This window comes from Sitophilus oryzae, unplaced genomic scaffold, assembly GCF_002938485.1.
Source record: "Sitophilus oryzae breed Bouriz unplaced genomic scaffold, Soryzae_2.0 scaffold_111_pilon_pilon, whole genome shotgun sequence".
Classification (NCBI taxonomy): Eukaryota; Metazoa; Arthropoda; class Insecta; order Coleoptera; family Curculionidae; genus Sitophilus; species Sitophilus oryzae.
The window spans coordinates 3,856,009-3,881,309 of NW_022145749.1; the positions used below are offsets into that span (position 1 = coordinate 3,856,009).

A 25,301-nucleotide genomic window follows, 5' to 3' on the forward strand; every position below is an offset into this window, starting at 1 on the left:
TGACAAGATCTTCTAAATAAAGTATTCTGAAAATACCCATGTTCTGTCTAAGCAGGTTTTTTTATCCTAGAGCTTAATATTCAATAAATCTACAAAATAAATGAGTTAACGAGGTTATAAATAGAAAACAAAAATAAATGCCTTTATAGGATCAGTCCTCTTAAATGTGCTATGTGATACACGATTGATACGATTTTCATGTATATGAAGAGTATGGCCAATATGCTTATTACAATCAGATGTATTGAACTTGGTATTGAATGCATAGGAAATCATCAGATTAAGTGTGGTTATGTGTCACCATAGCGATTCACACCTATACGCGTAAACACCAACCTAAGGCTTGCCGATATGTCCTTGTGCTAGAAGTATAATATAAAGGTCTGTGGTGTAGCAAGGCTGACACTTATGTCTCATATAATCGAAAAAACGGCGTCCAGTTGGCTTGGAAATGACGATCCTTGACATTCCCTATATAATTTTACATATAAAAGACACCGATCTTCATTTCATAGCCCTCACTGACGCCGTTTTTTTTTCTATCATATTGTACCTACCACATGGTACATACCTACCTATCTCATATATCATATGCCTTATAAATACCCCGTAGGACGAATACCGCCACCTCGAATACCGCCACCTCGTTCTCCCGTACATTCTACATGAAATGAAGGAAAAAAACGTGTTAAATTTGTCAACGTCGCTCCTCGCAGTCGCTATCGAGAGTTGAGACTCGAAAAGTTAGAGGCTGGCCAGGTGCTCCATACGTTAAGTTAGAAAGTGATATAAAAATAAAATGTTATAATTATGCAGACGCATTGAGTATTGATAATATTTTTAATCGGAAACAGTGTGGTATGCGATTAACTGGAAATTAAATTAAACATTTTTATATAACTGATAAATCTTGTGAGGAAGGGTGAAGGAAAAAGAGACAGATGAAGCAGAAAAACGAGAAAAACAAACTAATTTTATTGGAAATTAAAACAAAATTGTAATTTTGACAGTTAATGTTTTTTTTAGAACATTAGAACGTTATAGCACAAGCATCACGAAGGAGAAGCAGGAAACATACAAAGGTAAATATATTTTAAAAACATATTATGTGCAGTGACTTTCTAACATAATTAATTCTTTTCAGAATCATGGTCCGTCATATACACAGCAAAATTTAAATAGTTATATACACAGTTATATATGTTTAGAGCTTTCAAAATTAAAGATATATGATGTCATGAGAGTGTGTATTATTGGTTGCCTATGGTATAATTAAATAAATAAGAGCAGAGAATTCTAATAATGGCAATAATCCCTAGAGTCAATTTAGAGGTTAACTATTCTCTGGGTTAACTGAAAATAAAATAAATGTTCTGGAGTCAAAGAGTATTTTATTTATAAAATTACCCAGAACATCCCAATTAAATAATTTTGTATTTTAATTTAGAGACTCTGAGGAACGTTTTTAGGCTATTTTGAGTTTACTGAAGAAGTTTAAGGTACTAGAAAAAAACATTTTCCCCCAACTCAACCTTTTTACCACCCTTAAATGATATTGCAATTCAATTTTAAGACCTTAATAAGAAATTTTTTCAAAATATTTCGAATTTATTCATGAACTTTAAGTCGGTCAAAATAAAGCATGGAAGTAGGTATTATATGAAATGGTTTATTACAAAATATAAATGTATGATAAAATAAAATAAATCAAACTGTAGTCCCTCTGGTATTCTAGTGACTGCGAACTGCGGGTGGCTGGTGAAAAAGTGCTACTGAAGGTGAGCGTAGGTATACCTACACCTACCTATAAACAAAAAAATGTATGAGTAATGAATTTAACAACACCGTCAAATTAAAGATTGGGTAAAACACATTACATATTATTATTTAAAGCAATATCTACCCAAAGTGAATATAATTGAAAATGTTAATAATCTTATTTTAATTATTAAGTCTAGGAAAGAAATGTGTCTTTTCCATTTTAAAAAAGGTACATACCAAGTACATACCTTTTTGTTCTATTGTAACTATGGTAACTAACTAGACACCATTTTGCCACCGTTGCTGCTCGAACTACTAGAAATAAAATTACAATTCATTTTAAATTATTTGGGAGCCAACTACTGTCAAAACTATAACACCGAGACAGAGGCCGAGGTACTTATTTTTACTTACCGCTAATATATTCCACTATTATTATTTTCACATCTATATCTTCATATAATTGCGGATCCAATCGGAGTTGGATTATCCAGCTGCCAGTACTTGTCCTCCACTTTGAGAGGATCTGAAAGTATTTTATTACAAATTAATTAATTACCTTGCACTTAAATACATGCTAATCAAGTTATAAGTAAACCGAAACATTATGGATACTGAATATTTTGTTTTTTTTTAATACATAACTACAAAAGATAAGCACAAATGAAATTTCCTACCTTCTGGCTTCCTTTTTAAATAATCCTTCCATTTTCAATTCACAATAGTTCACTCCGTTCAGTAACGAACAATAATTTCATAATAATTCACTCTGTCTGATATACTTACGAAAATATGCGAATACTGGCAACAGTGTTTTTTACTTTCCGAAGACGTTCGGACGCAATCGTAATGTTAGGAAAAAGTAGAATTAAGAAATTCTTGGCGCTCCCGACAGCCTCAGGATTTCGGCGAGATCCCATCCAGCGTCACTGTCGCAGGGTGCCGTCCGGACGACACACCTGGAGAAAAGCGGGCGCGACACAACCAGCCTCGGGAGTTGGGCGAGATCCGGTTCAAGCACCATAAATATTCGCGACACGTGCGTATACTGAACCACTTTAGCAGTCCCTTAATAAAAACAATTAATGATTAACCCTTAACTAGCTTTTCCCGAGAGGTACGTTATACCGGACTAGTTGTCAGACTACCCTTAAGGGACATAGTTTCCGGCACCTGCCCTAGCACCCCATATTCCCTCTTTCGCCTGGTCGGCAACTCTGTTAATAAAATAAATTAATTATTTGCCCTTAATTAGCTTTTCCCAAGAGGTACGTTATACCGAAGCAGTTGTCAGACTACCCTTAAGGGACAAAGTTTCCGGCACCTGCCCTAGCACCCCGTATTCCCTCTTTCGCCTGGTCGGCAACCTTCGCTCTCCCTTATCCCTATAACGCGCTTAGATGGTAGAGTAAACGCTAGTAATCATAACAAGAATACGACCTACCTTCGAACACTTCGGCGGCTGGTGCTTACCTAGCGCAGTACGGCGGCGATCGGCGGCTGGCAGCTGGTCACTTGGCGGGGCACTCCGGACTCGAACTCATTGTTTCGCGTGCGACCACAAACGTCGTTTTGAACTGCTGTAGCCAAGGTACTCGACTGGTGCTCCCCTCCACACAGCCTGCACTAGCAGAGTAGGGCGAGCGGCGCGAACGGTTCGATTTCTCGCATTAAACTATAGCGACCAAAACCGATCAAAACTCTCTTACAATATGGCAATTAAATATTTAACTTATTTAATTTAACAATCGGAACACTAATGAAGTTCATTACAATAATGATTTAATAATTAACAATAAAATACATTGACTGTCATTATTAAAAGAAAATGAAGTAATATTAATTAACACAATATACAAGGTCTCCCAGGAATAAGTGCAGAAATTTTTATAAACTTCATTACAATTCTGTTTGAACTTTGAAAAAGATCAATGGTATTTTTAAATAGAAAGAAAAACGTTCGAAATATTTACTATTCCAAACCTAATCTACAATCGAAACTGACAGTTTCGTTGCAGTTATATATGCAAACATATTGCACAACTGCTGCGAACATCCAACTGAAACTGAACCACAACGTCCACAACTGAACTACAACTTCCGAGTTTATAAATTTAGCTCAATTGCTGCTAGCTCTCCAACTTAGACAAGGGCTACCAAAAACTGAACTTCAACTACTGAGCCATGTTAATGTTGAAGCTGTGATAACTATAAAATATAACCGCAAAATATAATAGCCTCTGTAATAGCGAAGCAACGAAATAAAATGCAATTGTGTCAAAAATGACAGCCCATACTTAAATATGATTGGAGTGACGGAACGACGGAGGACGAATGTATACAAACCTAATACATATATTTTATTTTATTTTTCAAATAATAATACTTTTGAAACACAACGTCGTATTATTGGTTTAATTAGAAAGTTACCTCTACATACTAGAAAACCGTACTCCACATGCACAAGTAAAACCGTACAAAGCAATTCGTGCCACTGTATACCAGCGGCGCTTATAAAACTGTACGAGATCCGTTTTCCAATTAGACCGTTAAATATCAATAATTAAAGGAAATTTACTACAGTTCCAATCTCAGGTTCTAATACATTACGTTATATTTTAGTCTGTTGGTGTGCTTGATTAAAATGAGTTTCATTTTTATCTTTAATCTTAAATCATGCTTGCCGCACGTAGCAACTCTGCATTTCTTTGTATTTCTGTCTTTCTACTAGCTATAACTATTTTATCTTTGTCTTACCTCTCAATCAAATACAAATATCAAATTTAGAATGACCAGGCCAGTATAAAGCAAAATTCACAGTGAATATCAAAAAAAATAAACAGTATTATATTTTAAGTTACAAACTAGAGATGTACAAAAAATAAATAAAATCTTAATATTAAACAGTAGTAAATAAAAAAATTACATTATATAACTTGTGTGAAAATGGAATATAGTCTGTTTTTTACAAATATACATACATTTTCTTACTGTTGTTTTTTGTTATTCCCTTTAACAAATTTACTTTATCCAAAATATATAATTATACAAACTACTATATTAAATGTCTCGAAAAATATCGCTTTATATTTCTATAAAAGGCACAAATTGTTTGAAATTTCTTAGAGTTAAATTAATATTGAAATAAATAGAGTCCCCTAACTTCCACTTTGGTCACAACTTGGTTTCATGTCTGTAAGGCCTTCGAAGCGGTCTAACAATAGCAGGAGGTGGGGGATTACAGTCAGATTCGTCGTCTGCGCTGTCCACATCACCGTCGCTGCTATTAGTGGAGGCGACAGCTTGCATAGCCCTGCCAGTTCTTTGCCTACAAAAAAAAGTAGTTCAATAAACCGCTGTTAGCAGTTAAAATTAGAAATAAGAAAATAAATGTTGGAAAAAATATACCTTCTGTAATATTTGAACTCCCTGGGCAGTGTGTATGATCTAGGCAAAGACACTTGGCTTTCCAAATCTGAGCCTACTGAATGATGGGTCATTCCGGTATTGCCCCCTACCAACTCAGTTGTTTCCACAGGCGGTTGACTATTATTCACGCTACTGCCACCTACACAGTCACAGTACAGGTATCTTGGTGTGAGCAGCAGTTCAGGAGTTCTATAACACAAACATGAACCACTGTAACCAGAACATGCATGAAAGAGATACAATTCTTACACACTGTGATCTAAGGTGTTAACAATAAAAACTTAAAGAAAACTACTGTGTTTTCTTTAAGTTCGTATAAATACTAATTCATACCTGTTTCTCGGAGCTCTAGGTGGCGGTCTTCTGTTCAAGTTCACCCCGTAGCTAACCAAGTTGTTCAAAGAGGCCAAACTCAAAAGTTGGGGTTCTACATGCTTTTTTGCTCGTGGTATGGGCTGCCTGTCATCGAAATCTGTATTTTCTGGTCCCACCAGTTTCCCTTGTTTTATTTCTTCTTCAATAATCTTCAATTCAGCTAATTGCTTTTGCTTCTTCTCTTGCAACTTCTGATGTATGTTTACTCGGGATCCAACACTGCTTCCTACAGTGTTATGAAAAAAAAATAAATAGTAATTCATATCTTAGTAGCAAATTGATAGTAGTCAGATTATCGGAATTTATCATGAATTATCAATTGAAATGCTACTATTACACTATGTTTTTCGATGTTATACAGGGTTGCTGTTATGTATGGGAATGGTCGATTATTAAGTAAAAGTAAAATATACAGCATACAACGTACAGCAAAAAGTTAAGTACAAAAGTTATAGGGTTTTTAAATCTCTATTAGATAGTAGTAAATTTAAATATACAGGGTACAAAAAAAATAAATAGTAATTCATATCTTAGTAGCAAATTGATAGTAGTCAGATTATCGGAATTTATCATGAACTATCAATTGAAATGCTACTATTACACTATGTTTTCAATGTTATACAGGGTTGCTGTTATGTATGAGAATGGTCGATTATTAAGTAAAAGTAATATATACAGCATACAACGTACAGCAAAAAGTTAAGTACAAAAGTTATAGGGTTTTCAAATCTCTATTAGATAGTAGTAAATTTAAATATACAGGGTCGGTGTTAAAGTTGTGACATATCAGAGTTTCATTTTTTTTAAATGCAACCCCATATAAATTAGAGCATATTTCAATTCTTCTTTCAATTTTAAGAAATAATCGTAATACACATAATGTACATAAATTCAACCATTTTACGAGTTATGAAGTTTTGATTTTGAAATGTTAAACGAAAATTTTGTAATTTCCAGACTTGATTTAATCTCATTTTATACATCTATAAATGCTAATTTGACAACTAATGTCAAATAATTAAGTTGATACAACTAATGTCAAATAATTATTAAGTATCACAGTTTCCGCAAAATGGCATTTTGTGCTGAGAGAATGCGAAGCGTTTTGGAAGTAATAAATTTATTTAATGAATTTTATTACAGCCTGCAGTTGTTGATTGTACCTATACTATCAGGATAAGCTACTTACTTATTTTTGACAAAAAAAAACTTTTAGCTGAAAATAGCCTTGAAAGAGACGAGAATACACGTTGAAACGTCGGCAGTTTTTCAAATAAAAGGTTTTTTATTTCCTGGTCCTAAACCGCCACTTCATATTGTCGCGAAACTAGCCTCGCACTAATATGACCTTCTAGAATCGCATCGATGCAGGGACACTGCCAATGAATCCGACGATAGAACGAATAGAAGACACTAGAACCGTTGATTGATAGAATTAGGAAGATACGCAACCTAATGGGACGAATTCGTGACAAGGCTAATTTGATTTCCCCTTACGTCTCAAGTGCTGTACAGTGGAGACACCAATTCTTCTGCGGCCAACGCATAAATAATTTTATTTTCTCTAAGTCGGCCAGCGAAGGAATATAGAAGATGGTGTGGAACTGAAAGCGACAGTATTGCCATATTAAATTGTGTAAAATCCGTAATACGATTGACAAAAATTTCTTTGGATGAAAAATCTGCATTTATGTACTGAAAATGTATTCTTGTTAAACATAGAATAAACAACAAAAATAAAAATTCTTTTATAGGTACTGAATATATCGCATGATCGAAAAAAGTCGTTTAATTGGCTTGGAAATGACGATTATTGACATTTACCACAATATTTTACATATTAGATAACAGAGATCTTTATTTCCAAGCCAACTCTGACGCCGTTCTTTGTTTAATTATATAATATTATAATAAATTATTGTTTAATGAAATCCGTATTATTAACGTATTGTACCCAAAATCCATAAACGTACGGATTTATCAGTAGTTCTGGTAACACTGTGAGATGAACCGCCTATTTAAAAATAGACATATTTCTTTAAATCTAAAATATTCAGTTTTAAGACACTCTGTATACATAAATAAAATTATTGATTTTTAAAATATTATTCGCAAAAGTAGGGAGAGGGAAAGAGGCGACGACCAGAGATCATAGTTGTAAAGATGATTAGCTTTGAGACTACGATTCGAGACGCATTGATGTTATTTTTGGTTCTTGAGTTTTGTGACAAAGAATGTTATTAAAGGTAAAGTAAATATTTTCTCATTATTTAACTAATGTTAACTAAAGCATATATTTTATTTTTCTGTCCTAATATTCTGTATTAAAGTTTTTTCTTGTTTATTTCATCTGAGAATTATATCATATAACATGTGTATGCATTTAATGGAATCTATTTATGCTGTAAATAATTTCAGTTTAAAAGTAATCTAAATAATGTGCTGTCCAGTCGTCGATGTTGGTCGAGAAATGAGCTGTTGAATGTACTACTTTTCGACCGTGACTGGGCGAATATCTAGCTCGCAGAGGGCAACTTAAAGCAAATATAATATTAAGATATTTACACCAAACATCCAACTTTAGCTTCGAGATCCGAAACCAGACCTTAGTACCTGCAGGCGGCGCGACCTGCCACTAACCAAACACTTTTCAGTTTTGAATGATAAATGTGGCATGTTTGAATGTATAAACTACAAACCTTGGTATGAGGACAGCTTCTATATTATTATTATTTCTCTTTTATTAAAGTTAAGGACAGCATAGTTAGAGTCTCTGGAATAGTGATCATGGTTTTCTCTGCCGTGCTCTTTTACATGTGAATTCCAGGCAGAGTACGGCACTCTTTTCATTTCATTTAATAAAATAAGCAGGGCTATTTACAAATTTAGCGTTTTATTTACATAACCTATTCTCGTCAAATTTCCCAAAATATTGCTTCTGTCGAGGCGCATCCGAGGTAATCACAATAAAAAAAATATTTAACACAACGTAGGTTCCTTTGCTTTCATTTAAATTGTTTTATTATACAGTTGGCCAAAAATATTACCTCTTCAACTTTTTTGACGAATTTGGGTTGTTACACTACAACTGTCTCCGGAAACCACTCAGGCCGGGTATTAGGGCGGGTGTTATAAAGTCTAGTTCACCGACGGTTGAGCCTCAATCGACGTTCAGCCGATGGTTTTGGTATGATAAACGACCATCATCCGGTTGAAACGCAGGCGCCGCACCGGTTGGAGTCGACCGACGCGACGCTTCGAGCTCGTTTGAACTGTCAACCTTCGGTTCAGTTCTGACGTTACCTTCACTTTTAATTTTAATCTTGTTTCCCCACGAAGTTTCTGGCGTTCCAGTCTACATTTTTTTAAATATATAAAAATGTCATCCTCCTCATCATCTGAATATGAATCAGGCAATAAAAGAAATAATATGTTTTGGCGAGATAGCAGTGAGTGTGATTCTTCAGATGACTACTTGGCAGAACAAAACTTTTGTGTAGGTTTTTAAGCTTATTTTTAATAATAAATGAATTAATTTTGTACTTTTAAGGGGTTTATGGATTTTTAGGATTAATTGCATAAAAATTATATTTACTATTAAAAAAATTATATAAACTATTAACAGATATTATACAATTGTTTTTTTAATCATTTTATTTCAAGCTCTAATTTTTCATTCTGTAATATTAATTTTTAATTTTTTTAATAACAAAATTGGTAGGTATTTCTGTTACTATTTTCTTTTCAAATATTTTTTGGAATAAATAGTTTTATAAACTTAATCTTTCTTTTATTAAAGAGGGATTATTGATTTTTAGTGTTAATTGTATAGAGATTAAACAACAGATTTTCTATTATTAATTTATAAATTTCCACAATATCTATCAAGCAGTGGCATTCTGCTTCTGAGTATGCTATGTGAGTAATTACTTTGAGAACTAACTTAATTGCCACACGATGCAACACACGACAATCAAATGCAAAATGAAATGACAGCGTCCAACATGGCGCTCCAGAATATGTCGAAGATAAACGTGATTGGCTTGACTCGACCGCTAGTACAGCGCATAAAATAATTAACTAGAAAGAAGTGTGTTACAACAACTCTGTGTTAAATCGTGGAAACACGATACGCCACCGAAAGCCTTCGTTGTCGTCTGTTTCTCAAAATGCTCTTGCAAATACACTTCAAAATTGTCTTCAGCGGATTGCGGATTTATTATTGTCAAGAAGTTTATGGAGAACACTTTGAGCACCTTATGAAATAGGACTGTACACCCAATTTTTAAAATTTTTTGATCAAAAACTGTTCTTTTTTCAAATACACACATTTTAATTACAAGTTAATTTTAAAAATTATCTAAAAATTGTTTAAGTGATATTTTCAAGTATCAATAAGTCGGAAACGGTTGGTTTGATGTACATTGTGTGTATCTCATTTCGGCTTAGAATTGAAGGAAGAATTAAAATATCCAATAATATACAGAGGGTTCCAATTATACGACACTGTCTACTTAAAATATTACTCGCCAATAGACGTTTAAAAACCCTATAACTTTTATATTTAACTTTTTACGGTACCGCGTATATTTAACCCTTGATTATGAATAACGTAGATATACAATGATCGGATGCTTCGAGGCTCTGTTCACCAGGTGGCGAGGGTCCTTTCGCAGTTTCCGTATTCCTCTACACTACAATTTTGTATTTTTAGAAAAAGTGGGATTTCTCACTCTCTAATTGGTCGATTACTAGAGTTTCATTATTAGGAATGATTTTGACCTACGTAGTATTTCCGTTAGTTTTATCTTTCTTCTACTTATAAAGTTTAGTATTAAAAAACTATGAGTATCTAGAAAAAAAATTCTGTGCTGAATAGTTAAATCAGAGTAATGACAAAATTCCCAACATTCCATTTATTACCAAAAAGAATAATTCGACTCCATAATTAAGAAAATAGAGACGATAAACAATCGAACAAATTTTGAAAGAAAAAAGAATCGCGCGCAAACTTGTCAGCTCTTGTTCAAAAGATCAAACTTAACCTCACACGATACTATGGAGTGTAGAGATGAAAAAATCTCTTATGGGACTATATTTGAAAAAGTGGTCACAAAAATGGGAACAATAAGTGGCGCTAATGACGCATAAATCTAAAAAATGAAAAGTAACCATAGATAAGAGAATAAAAGTAACATAAGCAAACATTACCCAAAAAAGCTTTGTTTTTATTTTTTAGAATATAAAACAATTATTTTCGTATATTAGAGACCCAGTCTATCGCTGCTGAATAAAAATTGATAATTTATTTGGTGTGACATGAAAATAGAATTTGTATTTTTTTGAAACCCGCGCTTCACGTCAAATATTTATCTCTTTTAAATCACTTCCTGTTCTAAAAATTTTCGGCGCATATTTTGAATTTTAGGTTTTTGCAGCGCCATCTTAAGTCTTCCCTTTTTTATGACCATTTTTTAATGCACGAAGATATTTCTCCTTACCTCTACACTCCATACACGATACTTAAACCATTCAAAATGATTGAGAAAATCTCAAAATAAAAGAGAAATTCAGAAATTCCTAGACCAATATAGATTTTCCAGGCATATATTGCACTAACCTCCGTGGAACTACCGAAAATAATAGGACTGTACAGGGTAGTGATGGGAATACCGGTTCCACATGAGTCGCGTTACAGTAGCGACCGTTCCAGAAAAATACCGCGACAAAATAACGCTATTTTGTAATCGATGTTCCGACATTCAGTGTCGCGGTCCTATCTTATGCAGTATTTCTGGCATTAGTTACCTACTCTCAACCAGTGTTGTCAGGTTCTTAAAATTGTACCAGCTGTTACAATCATTCGTGCCATGAACTTAGGTACAACTGATATTGGAGATGGAGAATTACCCTCTATAAAACCGTCCCAGCTACTGGCTTTTGTCAAAGCCCTGGGACTGCATGATGAGTTATAACTCAAGAAAGGGGGAGACAATAGATCTGTAAAGTCGCAGTGACTAACCCCCCTCCCACTCATTTCTAAATTCTACCACCACAAAATACATTTTGCTGAGATTTATTGACTTTTCCACCACCTTTTTTCACAAACTGCAACTACTCCCAACCTTGCCGTTATATCTGTGCTCGTGTAAATTCATAAACAATTTCATAGACAAATTTGTAAACAATACAGGACGACTAGAAGAATTTATGACAGTGGCAATACGTTAGGTTTCAATTTTAGAAATTAAACTATTAAATAAAATAAAAAAATATGCCCTATTCACTAAACTGACGTTTTTATTATTTAAGCACGAATAGATTGACTTAAAATATGTACATTAATTTATTGGTATTCAATACTTTTTATTCGCCATCTATTCAGAGTGAAGAATTTTTATTTTTTCGAACAATAATTTAGATTTATATTCTTCTGATCCACGTTATAACCGCTACAATTTAAAGAAAAAAACACACATTTGTAAGATAATTACATTTTTCTATCTTTTGTTCTTAAAATATGTTTCTTTAAAAACTTAAACAATAAAAAAATGACATATGTAATTAAAATCATTATTCCATCATATATAAATACACTGAGAGAAAAAACGTTGTAAAATAAAAATAATGCTAATGAATCAAATAAAATCAAACATGTTTTGGCCTCATTAATGGTCATAATTGAATTAATAAGATATCTATTGATTTTATGCATATACTCGTATACAAAACATACGTGATCATTGTCATTGTTAGTGGTATATCAGATTTAGAATAAAAATGCTGCCTATTTGATTTAAAGAAATATATATTTGTTTATTAGTGTTTTCCTTTTGTTTTTCTAATACATTCATTTAATTTCAAGCTTTTCTATTTATATTTTCAAATGCAATGCTTAATGATTTAATATGTCACTTTGTTTAAAGCTTGAGTTGATTTTAATCGAATAGGATCAGTACTAACAATTTAAATGAAATAAATATCAAATTTATTAGGAAAATAACTTTATTTCGGAATTAATCTTTTGGTGATAAGTAGGTAAATACAATTGTATTGAATGTCTTCCAAAATAAAAATAAAATAATAGATATAAGGGTATCCTGGTGAATTTTGTCTAGTGACGAATGGATTTTGTAATGTCCTGGAATTGATCTGTCTTTATTAGATTCCTTCAAAGGCCCTAGAGATTCTAAAAAAGAAAGCAACGTTTAGTTAAATATATGATATACTTTTCTCCATCTTAAAACTGGAGTTAACCTGAAACAGAAATTTTTCTATACAGGGTATACAAGATTGGCAGGTTTTCTGAATCGTATAATTGCAAAAAACAGTATTTTTTAGGTTCCTAACGCCACTATAGATGAGAAAACCGCACTATGTTGAATTTAAAAAAGTGGGGTTCTTAAATTTCTTGAAAAACTCGAAAGTCAATCACTCATTCTTTCGCGAAAAAATATTGTAGTTGGGTAATACATTAAATTTTCCACCCTGTACAAATTTCTGTTCTGTACAGGATGAGTTAACGATAGAATAAAGTCCATTATCTCAATAATTGTTTGGAGGTTTACAAATAAATGTTAAATACAAAAGTTATAGGGAAGGTTAAGATACACGTTTTAAATTATTGTAGAATATACTGGGTGCTTCATAAAGTAAAAAAAATACGGAAGGTCGAAAAAATATATTTTTTATTTATTTATTAATGTCGTTCATGTTATTAACGTCAAACATGTCGTTCCAAAATGGTATTTTTCCAAAATGTCTTAAGACGGCAATAATCATTCCTCTGCACAAAGGAGGAGACAAAGATGAAGCTTCTAACTATCGCCCAATTGCACTCCTTCCAACGCTATCTAAGATCATAGAAAGGTTGGTTAAAAGAAGGCTGGTATCTTTTCTGTTTAAGTACAAAATACTTAGTGAATATCAATTTGGATTTCTAAGCAACAAGTCCACAAATGACGCTATGCTTTCCCTCCTTAATAAAGTTTACTCCAGCCTAAACAACCATCATTCTACAGCAACAATTTTCTGTGATTTTTCTAAGGCGTTCGATTGTGTCATAAGATCCTAATTAATAAACTGCAGCACTATGGGTTCAGGGGATCATCTCTCGAATGGTTTAAGTCGTATCTGAGCAACAGAAGTCAACTTGTGAGGGTGGATACCACGTTGTCTTCTAGCAAGCCAATAGAATGTGGAGGACCACAAGGCTCAGTACTAGGCCTTATTTTGTTTCTTCTTTTTATTAACGACATTGCTAACATAAACATCAGTGGCAAAATATGTCTTTTTGCGGACGACACTAGCTACACTTGGAGCAACAAGGACATCACGGCACTTCATAGGATTATATCAAATGACTTAATCACCATTAAATCTTGGTGCGATTCGAACCTCCTGAGTCTCAACATTTCTAAAACTAAAGCTTTGTCGTATAAAAACTCGTTGCAGCCTTTTGTACTTAACAGCACCACCATTGACGTCGTAAAATCTGTAAAATTTTTAGGGCTTGTTGTGGACAATTCTCTGAAATGGGACATACATATCGAAGCTTTGTCGAAAAAATTGAGCTCTGCCTGTTTTGCATTAAGGTCTGTTTCTAAGGAGCTTAACTTGTCAGTGGCTAGAACTGTTTATTATGCACTTTTCCATTCCCTTCCATTCTGGGGTACGTGTTGTGCGACTCAATTTGACCGCATTTTCAAGCTCCAGAAGAGAGCTGTTCGATATTCACTAGGACTAAACAGCAGAACTCATTGCCGGGATTTTTTTAAGGAATTAAGAATATTGACTCTTCCTTCCTTATTTATATTTGAATCCGTTTGCCTAATACGTAAACATGTATCAGCTTCTCAAGAAAGGCCATCTCACACTTATCCACTCAGGAACGCGGAGCAAGATCTTTATCTACCTACGCTTTAGCTACCCACGCTCAGAGTTAGTTAAAAGTTCAATATTATACAACTCGAAAAAAATGCACAATCACCTGCCATTTGAAATCAAATCCATAACATCATTTTTTTCATTTCGCAAAGCATTAAACTCTTATTTACTAGACAAGGCTTTCTACGCCGTAAATGAATTATATTTGAATTGAAAATCGAATTTGATCTTGGAAACACTGGTCTAATGTTTGCTATTGCTATATTTACTAATGACATCGAAATTAATTTATTTAGAGGTCATTGATATTTTGCTATAAACTGGCTAAATATTTTTGAATATTATTTTAAATTTTTTGTTCTTTGACATTGTAAACATTTATAAATGTTTATTTTAACAATAAGACTGACAATATTATTTATATAATGTTTTGTATTATCTTTTGTTTGTTTGTGTACCTTGTTTTTTTTCTACTTTGTTTGTTAGTTTACCTTTGTCTACAAGTTGAAAAATTTTTTGACAATAAAGGCATTTATTTATTTATTTATAATATCTCTGATATTATCGAAATATATTTACTCATATATAATATATTATGTAAAGTGGCCCAAAAGAAAGCCAAAAATGCAATAATATACAGTGTCTTCCATTAAAAAAAAACATATCGATCACATTTTTGGGCCACCCTATAAAAGTTGAAATATTTTCTTGAAATACATCCTAGTACATACTTTATTTGGTTTGCACTTAAAAAAAATTGTGAAGTTTATTATTCTAGGAGCTACAGATGGCCCCACGCACTACTGCCGGACCCTGTATATTATAAAAAAATATTATTAGATAAAAAAGTTGTAGAATTTTATGTAGAATTTAAAAAATTAAATAAAAAATAGGGTGTTGCATTTAAAAAAACATGTTATATCCGTAACACTTTTTTGAAGCACTCTGTATATTCTACAATAATTTTAAAATGTGATCTTAACCCTCCCTATATATTTAACATTTTTCTGTAAATCTCAAAACAAAGAGATAATGACCTTACTCGATCGTTGACTTACCCTGTACATTCTGTAATGTTCATCAATATATTTTTTTTACCTTTTATACTGGTACGAGCTGTAGTGAGTTCCACCTTTTTAACAATTTTGCTCGCTTGACTTCGTATTCCTATACATCTGAATTCTCATCATCTAGCGAAATATTACATTCTTTGCAAATTTGAATTGTTGAATTCGTTCAGCGTTAAATTCAAAATCACAATGCATCATATCGGCCGGCGTCGTTTCCATCACTCTTCAAGAAAACTTTTGGCCGCTATAATGCTACTGAAATAATATTAACGTTTGATCATTCTAAACAACTAATTAAACAACACATAACCTGTAAACGATACAATTCTCCTTTTTGTCACTAACAACTGTCACATACTATAAATATCATTGTACTATTCAAAATAATGGACTGCGACAAAAATCATACAACAACGTGTGGCTGATCGGGCTTATCCCGTCAATACCGCCAAACACCATCTTTCGATGTCCACCTCAAATGCATGACTTTATATTCGAAAATATTAATCACGTGACAAAAGCCTAACAGAAATGTTAGCAATTCTTATAGAAATAAAATACTCTCGTGCTTAAAATAAATTTATTATAAGGACGTCTTATTGGAATAAATAGACAAGCAACACTTTTCAAAAATAATAAGGCAATGCCAGTTTATTTTAAACGTGGTACTTTTGAAACATATAGAGTAATAATTACTTTAAAAGGACTAAATATTAGATATCCGATAAAACAGTATTCACTTTATTTCGAATGCTTTCATTTTTATTATGTATATAAAACAATATTATATTATCAGTAATCGTTTATGAAACAAATAATTAGGTAAATCGAATTCCATAGAACGAGTTAATTATTTTAACGTGATTTATTGTGCATTTTACAATGCAATTTTTTCTGAGTGTACATATGCTAAAATTTTTATCTAGATGTATGTTTTTATCTCTAATATTGTTGCGGACCCGTGTGAACTTGGCCTTAGGTCTGGCCACTCGGCTATGATACATACGCCCGCCGACGTTCGAAGAACGCCGCTAAGAATTTTCGAGATAAGTCTGGATTGTCTGTTTCTCTCATATATAAGTCGATGCCCGAAGCCTGAAGAGGACAGAGAAAAACAACCGGTCGACGCGTACAGTTACAACCGCCGCACTAATTCAAAATAAATTCCTGTTAGATAAATAGTTAGATAAATTGTAAATAAGTTATAAAGAGTTCTTTAAGTTTTTTAATCGTTATTGTTAGTTAATTAGTGTTAAATAAATTGTGTTTAAATAAATTGTGACTTTCTATCCACACGGAACCGACGAAAAATGTAACGATATATTTCTTACTCGTGGGAAAATTTAGAAGTAAAATGTTAATGTTCATGTCAGGTAATCATAAAATCATTCTTACGTTATTCCCGTATATGTTAGTAAAATGTAATTCTCTTTCTTGTTAGATTATATTACTCTAATTAGGACTTAATTTTTAATCAATTGAGAGTGGCTTTATAAGTTTCCGTTTTTTTTTCAATCATATTTTCTTCTTTATTTATTCATATTTTTGTAAAAAGGTTTATTTACCTAACATGTATTTATTATCAATCATATTATACTAAAATACACTACTTAATTTATTTGAATTTAATAGAACGCAGTTACATTGCATTGGTGTTTACTTCACTGAAAATGGCCCTATATTTTTTAAAATTTTCGTTGCTGAGAAATACAAAAATATATTATATTGCAACATAATATATTTAATGTTAAAATCAAGAACGAAGTTTAAACCACTGTCAAAAAAATTCTTTATTGGTGACCGGGTTCGGCAATTCTAGCCATCATTAGACCTTAAAAATAGATATAAACAATAAAACTTATATAAATGTATAAAAGCAAATAACATTTTTATTTTATTTTATTTTATTTGCTTTTACGTTTCATCTTTCGAAAAACGCTATGTTATACCATGCCTAGTACATACCAAAAATTGCTATTTCGAAAGTAACGCAGCTACGGGAGCACCAACGTCAATAGTAACCGACCAAATCGCGACAGGCGAAAACGGAACCCTAGAAGCGGTCCAGCGACTGCTGGAACGAAAGAAGTGGCCGCCGTGCTGCGCCGCTGAGGTCGAGCCTCGATAGTCAGTTACAGCAGGAACCAGTTACTTCTGTTCGCGACAGGGAACTAAAACTCCAAGAGCGCGACGGCTGGAGCGAAGCAAGTCGCCGCCGAAGTCGAGCGACGATGCCCAGTTACAGCAGTTACTTCTGTTCGCGACAGGGAACTACAACTCTAGGACGCGACGGCTGTAGTGAACACGTTCCGATCGAGATCGCGCGGCGCTACGGACATACCAGTTGCTGATACTACTGTTGGCGACCGACGAAATTGCGACGGCTGGAGCTAAACACGTCGCTATGCGGTTACTACGGTTCGAGCTAACTTCAAGGGCGATTATAAATAATTTATTTGCAAATTATAAATAATTTATTTGCAAATTATAAATAATTTATTATTTTGTCGTCATTATGATCGTCGTTCTTCAGTAACAGGTTCATGATTCGTTGTGGAGCGCGACACGACGTTACAAAAAAATTCCGCTCCAAAATCGCGTTACTCAAATACCGACGCATCACTAGTACACGCTAGTAGTACATACTGACACATTTTGCTTTGAGTTGGAAGGTGTCCTTGACTCGTGCCTACAAAAATTAGAATTTTGGTGACCGAAACGTTTTTGACCGAAACGATTTTGGCATTAGAAAATGGCTGTTGCAGTTTAAGAATCCTGAAGGGCAGGTAGCTAGATGGATTGAACGATTACAAGAATTTGACTTCGACACAGAACATCGAGCTGGGGCAATCCATCGGAATGCCGACGCACTTTCCAGAAGACCTTGCGTTAAGGACTGTAAGCATTGTTCCCGAGCAGAAGAGAAAGAAGTGAAACTCCTAAGAACAAGTGTGGTTAATGATAGTTGGCAACCCGAAGATCTTGCAAATGACCAAACCAGTGACCCAGAATTAGGTTTAGTAATTAACTGGAAAAACGCAGGCCAAAGACCAACGTGGGAAGAAGTTTGCAGATATTCGCCGAACGTAAAGTCGTACTGGGCCCAGTGGAATTCCTTGGTAATAGATAACGGACTACCTCGCCGTGTAATCGAGAGACCGGAGGGACAAGAAGAGAGAAGGCAGATCGTCATTCCAAAGAAGAGGGTCCCAGAAGTCTTGGAGGAAGTTCACAATGGAACCAGCGGTGGACATCTGCGTGTTGCCAAGACACTTGGCAAGCTGCGTGAACGGTTCTACTGGGTGAACTGCAAAGAAGATGTGAGGGCCTGGTGTAAGAAATGTGACATTTGCGCAGCCATCAATGTGCCACAAAAGCGTGGTAAAGCCCCTATGCGCCAGTACAATGTTGGCAGTCCCTTCGAACGAATAGCGATCGACGTGGCTGGTCCTTTCCCGGAGACGAACGATGGCAACAAATACATTGTGGTAGTAATGGATTACTTCAGCAAATGGGTCGAGGCCTACGCGTTGCCAAATCAAGAAGCGTCCACTATTGCTGATGCTCTTGTTAAGGAATGGATCTGAAGGTTTGGTGTTCCCATGGAGCTGCATTCAGATCAGGGAAGAAATTTTGAGTCCAATCTGTTCCAAGGCGTCTCTCTGTGAGGTCCTTAACATCAGCAAGACCAGGACGACTGCTCTGCATCCACAATCCGATGGGATGGTTGAACGCATGAACAGAACCATCAACCATTATTTGGCCAAAGTAGTCTCTGACCACCAAAGAGACTGGGACAAATTTCTTCACCTGTTCCTGTTGGCCTATCATTCATCCGTCCAAGAATCCACAGGGCAAACTCCAGCCAGCATCGTTATGGGACGGGAAGTGCGCCTACCTTGTGACCTGAAGTTTGGTTGCCGACCGGGAGAAGATGTCGCCAGAGAAGATTATGTCCATAGACTACGCCAAAGGATAGACGACATTCATCAGCGAGTCCGCCTAAATATTCAAAGCGCTAGTGACCGAATGAAGGAGCACTACGACATTCAAGCCGAACATGGAGGGTACCAACCAGGGAATTTGGTGTGGCTGTACAACTCGCAGAGACGTCGTGGATTATCTCCGAAGCTACAATCCTCGTGGGAAGGCCCATACGAAGTCATGGATATGATTAATGACGTCGTATACCGTATCAAAAAATTGCCAAAAGGAAAACCGAGGATAGTTCATTTCAACCGTTTGAGCCCCTACCAAGGCGAAATAGAAGATCGTGCTGGGACCGTGAGAACCTGCAGCTTTGATCCCCCTGATTCGGAGATATTCTTTGACGATTTCATAGCCCGATACAACAGCAGTGAGAAGGCTCGCTATGGTGTAACCAAAGAAGATCAACGAGACCTCTTTTCCGTGCCTCCTGATTATTCGCTCGCTCATTGTGTGGCCCGAGATTTCCGGATGTCCAGAGGAATCGCTGCGACGTTCAATGAGAAGTTTGGGCGTGTCGGAGAACTACGCCGACAGGATCCAGAGGTTGGAAGCGTCTTGAGGCTAACCGACAATGAGCATGGTCAAGCAAGGCACATTTTCTACCTAGTCACCAAGGAATGGTCCCCGAGTAAGCCGACTTATCTCAATATATGGAAGACCCTGATTGAACTGAGAGAAGCCCTGCTAAACAACAACATTACACGATTAGCCATTCCGAAGCTGGCTTGTGGACTCGATGGTTTGAGTTGGCGTACAATCCGGAACATGATTTAAGTCTTGTTCAGATTTACAGGAATCGAGATCCTCGTTTGCTGCTACAACCCAAAGCTGAGATCGGGAGAGAAAACTGTAGACTGCTATTTCTACCAGACTTCTCAATGTACCAGGGGCCAGCTTTGCAAATACCTTCATTCACCGTGTACATCTCGGGACGAGCATGTACCTAAGAAGGGGGTAGTGTTGCGGACCGGTGTGGACTCGACCTAACCTAACAATACGGCCCGCCCTCGGATGACCTTAACATCGCATAGACACCGCAATGCTTCATTCGAAAATTCGAGAAGGATCGAGTCCCACTGGAATGGAGTAGTACATACGAGAACATTCGAAAACCTTCTCTACGCACATAACGATCTATGGACTATTCTAGTAAACTTTAAATGTAGGTATAAAAGCCGGCGGCTGTGGCCTAGAGAGGGCAGTTATAAATATACCAGTACAGTTGACGCGCTAAAATTCAAAATAAATTCTTAGTTATAAATCGTTTGTAAATAGTTCTATAAGTCTTTTATCGTTATTGTTTTTGTTAATTAGTGTTAAATAAATAGTGTTTAAATAAATTGTGACTTTCTATCCACACGGAACCGACGAAAAACGTAACAATATTATAAATTCTTACACCAAAAAAACAACTTACGAGTTCATACACTCAACTTTTGTGATTTTTAGTTCATACAACAATCCCATAGAAAAAAGCAGGGCCATGTAAGTGAAATATTCAAAATGGTTCCAGCAAATGTTTCCCAATTATGACGGGTGATGGCGCTGATCGTCAAGATTTTTGGACAAGGATTTTGCTTACCAACAATACGACGTGAGCTACGACCGGACCAGGACCAATCAGAATGATCAGTCTTTCTTGGACATTTGCCGCGGAAGTGTGTGTTAATTTCTGTTGTGATAAGTGTGGTTGTGTTTGCAGTTCGATTTTTCGGTTTTGATATTATGTTAAAATTAATTTTGAAGTATTGTATCACCTGTTTTTATGTAATAGTACTTTTTTTAGTTCTATGATCTGATATGTTATGATTTGTTAATGTTTGTTTAACAATGTTATACCAAAGAGGTTATACTTAATATATCAATTTGCATAGCCTAACTTTTTTATCAATAAACTTTGTAGATTTTCAGATTATTTAATTCCTTTTGTTTCCGTTTGTAATTTTATTTTTAAGACATATTATGTGATTGTTTCAGATAATATGTTTTAAAAATAAAATTGCAAATAGCGAATAAAAATAATTAAAATAAAAAACTGTATGTTACAATTCCCCCCGGCCCCGCACCCATTTGGCTAACCTGTAAATGTCAGCTTTGTCGAGAGATGGCGTTACGAAAATGGAACCGATTTATTACAAGGAACTTGGGCTTCTTTTTCGTTAGTATATTCTGTGGAAAAAAGTACTTCCAGTTTATCCCAAATTTTCCAGTCATTCTTTCTTTCCCTATAAACCTTATTGAACCAATATCAAATTATTTATCTAATATACAGTATGTTCTCGGACTGTCTTTACAAGAGGAAGCACTTTTTTATTAACATTTTTCATAAAAAAAATTGCTTGATCTAAAACGGTTAATCCCGTTTATTCTTTATCAAATTTCCACACCGTTTTAGAGAAAACTAAAAAAAATATATAAAAATTAGGAAGTCCTAAAAATCAAAAAGCGTTTCTACTGTAAATTCGTTCATAATTTTTTTTTGATTAATGTCATATTTTTTGCTGTTTTAAAATGTTAAAGCACAAAATTTTATTTCAATGCTACGGAAAGGGTGATAATAGTTATCCAGAAATGTGATAACAGCAAACAATATGACGTTAATCAAAATTAATAATAACTATTCTCCATTTCTTTGTTTTTTTTTTTAATTTTCTCTAAAACGGTAAGGAAATTTGAAAAAGCATACTGGATTAACAATTTTAAAAGAAGCAAATTTTGTTCTGTCAAACGTCTTTTTATCAAAAGGTTAATATTAAAACAAAGTTTTTCCACTTGAAAACACAATCTGGCGACTGTAAGCAAATTTTTCAAATTGTGGTCTTTTGTTCGTATTTATAATAAAAATACCATTCAAAATTACACTACTTATTAAAATATGTAGAAAAAATCTATCTAAAAATGCAGATCTATTCAATTAATAGATATAATCCAATATTGAAAAACAATTGTGTACAAATTTAATTTCATTTTATTGAAAATATTCTTTCTTATTTCTCTGTTTGGAAATTAGCTCAAAATTTTATTTAAAAAAAATAAAAATATCAAAAATGACTTGTTTACATATTTTTTTCGCTGTACTTAAACTGCCGTTAAACGGTAGCCTACTGAAATGCCGTTAATAGATATAACGCACTTGACGGCTTTTTAATGCTTTGGTTAAAATGCCGTCGAACGGTCGCGTACTAAAATGCCGTTAATCAATTTGTATTCCGTTTTCCGTTGCCCTTTTGGTATGTTTTTTTCGTCGCGTTTGCACTATTATTGTAGTAACAATTTCTGCTAAGTGCTATAAGTTGATTTTAATTAAGGTGTACATCTGGAGGTGTTTGTCAGATATAACACCCTCCGAATTTGGCATTTATTTATATATTATCAGTCAAAAGCATACACTTAAATAAGAATTTTAAGCAAAAAAATTGCGGATGAACCACAATTTATTGAAAAATAAATAAATTAAAAGTGCATTTTTAGGTTATGGTGAAGTTGTATAAGCGTGTAGTTATTGTAAAATATGACGATTATATGCATTTTTTATTAATATAAAGGTCAGAATTAATCATTGAGAAGCATTAATAAGTCATAAATCAAAAATAGAGTTGGTGATATCTTTTGTAATATTTGCCTGATCGATTTACTCTTTCGATTCAAACTTGCCGCCGGAGCTGTCTGTCACTAGATGTTGTTAAGAATGTAAGCTGCGTAAGCATTGTTGCCAAAGTTATCTCTTGTTTGTATGATACATAATACCGTATGATCGAAAAAAAAACGGTGTCCAGTTGGCTTGGAAATGACGATCGATGACATTCCCCATTTAATTTTACATATAAAATGGCAGCGATGTTCATTCCATAGCCATGGCTGACGCCGTTTTTTTTTTCGATCATACGGTACGTTACATGATACAAAAAAAGAGTTGAAACGGAAAGAGTTTTGATTGCGCTGGTTCCAACCTTTTCGTTGAGGGTGTTAATCTTTTGTTATGTTTTTTTTTATTTTAATACGAATCTGATTGCTTTCACTTGATTTTACGTACTGGTCGCCGGACGAACAAATCCTTATACAGTAGCGCTGTCATGATAAGAACAGATTATAAATTATTTTAAAATCAAGACATTGAAAGCACTCAGATTCGTACTAAAATATAAAAAAAATAACAGATTAACCCCGAAAGAAGTTGAAACCAGAAACCAACGCAATCAAAACTCTTTCGTGCAACTTTGTAGTTATAAATAGTCAGATCTCGTAGGCAAAATATCAGCTATGGGTAGGAGCAGTTCCTCAGGCGATCGCCTTTTCTTGATTTTAAAATAATTTATAATCTGTTCTTAACGCGAGTTTTCTATCGACCAGCACGTGTTTTTTTAATGAACCTTTCAAGAAGAAATGAATGAATCTGGCAACGCCGACAAAATTTGGAGGAGTTTTCGCATAGAAAGTAGCCTGTTGTCAAAGAGTAGATAAGACAAGAGACGACAGTGAACAAAGAAGTCAAATTTCGCGAGAGAGACGCAGATATATTAAAATTTAAAGGTCCCATCAAGTCCCATTTTGTCTGTTGCCAAGTATATTTCTTTGAAAAATAAACAAGATTTTCTGAAAATAAATTAATAATATAAGAAGGATATAAGTAACGTATATTAATACGGAAATGTAAAATTTTTAGTTTAGGTTCTTTTTTCGCAATGCACTGATAATATCAAAGAAATAGAATGACTTAGTTGATCGATTTCAAAGATAAACAGATAAAATCTCAAAATCTGACAACGGCGTATTTTATCTAATCTAACCTATGATTTTAGGACGCGAATCAGCTGAGCCAATCAGGCTTAAACATAAACAAATCTGATTAGTTGTTTTCTTGCATTTTTGCCTTTTTAAAGTGTGTTTTCAGAGTTTTTCGATATATTATCGTTTTGAGAGTTTTTAAGGTTTAATTTTAGTATCGTTTTTGTTGCGTACTAATTTGTAAATATTGTTAAATATGAATACCGTACCGAACAGGACACGAGTAGCAGGAAAACACGAGATGGTGGCAATGTGTGTGCTTATAAAGACTGCAAAAATAGGTCTTATTCTTCGACAAACATAATAGTTCACTCTTTCCCAAAGGATCCTGAAAAGTATTTTATAGAAATATACTATATAATTATGTTAATAAACTAAATGTAATCCATAGATCGAAGACATGGTTAGAAGCTTGTAATATATTTTTACAAAAAAAATTGAGCAACTCTATTTTCTTGTACATAAACTCCACATTGTGATTTTACACTTGTTCAAATCCATATGCAAAAAAAATACACGTAAATAAAACATTTCTTACAAATCGACTTGGTCACTTTATCTTGTTTACCAACGATATACAAAATATTGCTTTTATTATCTTTATTCCCCGACAAATATGTTTCTAATTATAATTTATGTTATATAATATTTAGAAAACTCATTTTTTTTTCGTTTCTATTTATTTCTTTACCCATACAGTAACTATTTATAAGCTATACAGGCAAGTTTTAATAATAGTCTATTTCAAATTTCCCGCGAAAAAATTACGAAAATTTAAAGGGACAAGCGAGACGAGGTCACTCTCCCCACCACTCAAACATGAAAGGTACCGCGCGAACTGTCGTCTCTTGTCTTATCTACTCTTTGCTGTTGTAGCAATAATTAGATGTTTATTTTTTCATTAAATTATGGATCATCCACACTTTTTTTTGGCTTGAAATACTTATTTCGATGTATGCTTTCGAGTGATATAAAAAAAGTACAAAATTCGGAGGGTGTTATATC

The 25,301-nt window shown here is 34.1% G+C and overlaps 1 protein-coding gene and 2 long non-coding RNA genes across 3 annotated transcripts in view; 1 reads left to right on the forward strand and 2 right to left on the reverse strand.

The window, feature by feature from the left end:
* Positions 1–95: 95 nt before the first annotated feature.
* On the reverse strand, positions 96–3,337 carry LOC115884177. The gene is made up of 3 exons (XR_004050514.1): positions 3,206–3,337; positions 576–661; positions 96–362 (listed from the first exon to the last, which is right to left on the reverse strand). It is a non-coding gene; the product is annotated as an uncharacterized LOC115884177 (long non-coding RNA).
* Positions 659–1,241, forward strand: LOC115884181. The gene is made up of 2 exons (XR_004050518.1): positions 659–1,082; positions 1,145–1,241. It is a non-coding gene; the product is annotated as an uncharacterized LOC115884181 (long non-coding RNA).
* A 1,245-nt stretch (positions 3,338–4,582) lies between the features above and the next one.
* The window catches only part of LOC115884190 (XK-related protein 7-like), a 45,892-nt gene continuing 25,173 nt past the window's right edge, over positions 4,583–25,301 (reverse strand). The window contains exons 7-9 of the mRNA XM_030902684.1: positions 5,524–5,791; positions 5,170–5,379; positions 4,583–5,089 (exon numbers count right to left, since the gene is read on the reverse strand). Coding sequence (XP_030758544.1) covers positions 4,936–5,089; positions 5,170–5,379; positions 5,524–5,791 — 632 coding nt within the window. The 3' untranslated portion in view covers positions 4,583–4,935. The remainder of the gene's footprint in view (positions 5,090–5,169; positions 5,380–5,523; positions 5,792–25,301) is intronic.